The 2120-nt window shown below is 30.9% G+C and overlaps 1 protein-coding gene across 1 annotated transcript; it reads right to left on the bottom strand.

Annotated features, from left to right (window-relative positions):
• Positions 1-210: 210 nt before the first annotated feature.
• Positions 211-810, bottom strand: LOC133784728 (uncharacterized). The gene has a single exon (XM_062224008.1). It carries the CDS (start codon positions 808-810, stop codon positions 211-213), a length of 600 nt encoding a protein of 199 aa, XP_062079992.1.
• Positions 811-2120: the final 1310 nt, after the last annotated feature.

Below are 2120 nucleotides of genomic sequence, written 5' to 3'. Positions count from 1 at the left end.
TTCAGAGTTCATTCCCACATATTTAGGGAAGATACTTCTGCATATTAATTGAAATAATGATATTAAATGCTGTAACTCCTATATACAAGGAAACGTCCCCTGAAAACCAGAAAATGGATAACAGACTTTTTTTTTTTTTTTTTTTTTTTTTGAGAAATGAGTAGAATTTTTATTGCCCAACAACCTCTTTACAACTCTATACAACAGCCATCAAAATGCTCCATAACTAGAGCTCAAAGCCTCATACCAATCTCTATCTACTTTACTTGTTCTCTCTCTTTTAAAATGAGAAAACCTATTACAAACATCATATTTAATCTTTTTGACTATATTATTTACAGTATAGACTTTTTGCTCCCACAAACTTACATTCCTTGCTTCCCAAATGCAATACATAGCAGCATTCAGAACAGCCACAAGAAAATCTCTCCTGAATTTTGACAATTTCCTTCTCTTAATGCTCTTCAAACAAGCTTCTAAAGTTCTTTGAGTCACCTTCATCTCCACCCAAGAAAGGATCCTTGAAACAATTTCTTTACTATAGAAGCAATCAAAGAAAATATGCTGATGAGATTCAGCAGCCTGCTCACAAAGGAGGCAATTACTTTCAGTAGTAATGCCAAACCGAATCAGCCTATCCCTTGTTAACAACTTATCTTGACAAGCTAACCAAGTGATAAATTTGTGTTTAGGAAAGCTATACCTGTTCCAAGTGAAGGCATGCCAAACTTTTTGTGATTGATTCGGCCAAAGCTTCCCACACAAACCAGAAATAGTAACTTTCATGTTCCTAAACTCCTCCATCTCCATTTTTTCCTTAATAGCATTCTTGACTTCAACAATCTTCCTCCAATACCAACTACAATTTTGTGATAACAGACTTGTTAATATCCCTTTAATGTTGAGATGTTACAACAATAAGTATCTTTAAACGTACAGAACGCGTTACATCAGATGACTCATCAAATCTCCGAGATCAGCAACCAGCATCGCATCAGTCAAGGTTTACAGACAGGTTACGAACTGGCCGTCTTATTCCAAGACCTGCTCGGAGCAGATAGATACCATCGAGGCTGTCACATTTCGAGCTTGTGCTCTTTAAGCTCAGACTACTCGGTCTGAAAGCATTCGTTGACGGATGAATCTCGATGCTATGCTCTTTCGAGCTTAGAAAGAATCTCGAGGTTACATCTTCGAGATTGCTATCTTGCTACGGGGGTTTTACAGCTAGACCATGAACATGCATTTTTATATATCTCTAGCTCACACTCGACAAGTCCAGCCTTCGAGGTCATAATTTCTTATCTCGAAATCTGGGTGTAACAGAATTATTGTTAATTCTGGATGTTAATATATAACTTTTATTTGGTTGAACGTTGTGTAAATTATAAATGTATTGAAAAGAAACCTTAGAGATGTGAAGCTAAAGACATTGTGAGAAGATCTTTGGAATTCTCCTAAAGACATGGGCACATTATCTCTTTTGACATTAAGAGATTTAATACTTAAATTACCTGCACATTTATAAGGTGTGTTAATGCTGGCCGACAGAAGTTCCAAAATTTTGGATGTAAGAATTAATTTTATATATATAGAGAGAGATATGATTTTCTTAGGTCATGTTGGAGAGAAGAAACGGGATATTTCAATAACAATACGGCAAGGGTCTCACAGTTTTAATTCATTCATTATTAGTGGGAGATTAATTTATTATTTTGTTTTTGTGTGAAGTAGTAGTGATAAGAAAGTTATGATGAAAATAGAGGCTTATATATATCTATTTTATATAATAAGTGTATAGATAATAATTTTTTTTTGTTTTAATGGTTTTTTATTTTTTTAATGTTAACTTTAACAGAATATTCTTATATTTAACAGAATATTTTTATATCTAATGATAGTTTGTAAATACTTAAATTAAAATAAAATAAAATAAATAATTAAAAAATTAAAATAAGATATTTTTGAGATATTTTACAATTATAATTTTTTAAAAATAATATATAATTAAACAAATTAAAATAAAATATTTTTGAGATATTTTACAATGATAATTATTTAAAAATAATAAAATTATTTTATAACTTAAATAAAATTTAATTAAACTTAAACTCAATTAT

Source organism: Humulus lupulus, chromosome 6 (genome assembly GCF_963169125.1).
Source record: "Humulus lupulus chromosome 6, drHumLupu1.1, whole genome shotgun sequence".
Classification (NCBI taxonomy): domain Eukaryota; kingdom Viridiplantae; phylum Streptophyta; class Magnoliopsida; order Rosales; family Cannabaceae; genus Humulus; species Humulus lupulus.
This window is presented reverse-complemented; position numbering and strand designations above follow the sequence as displayed.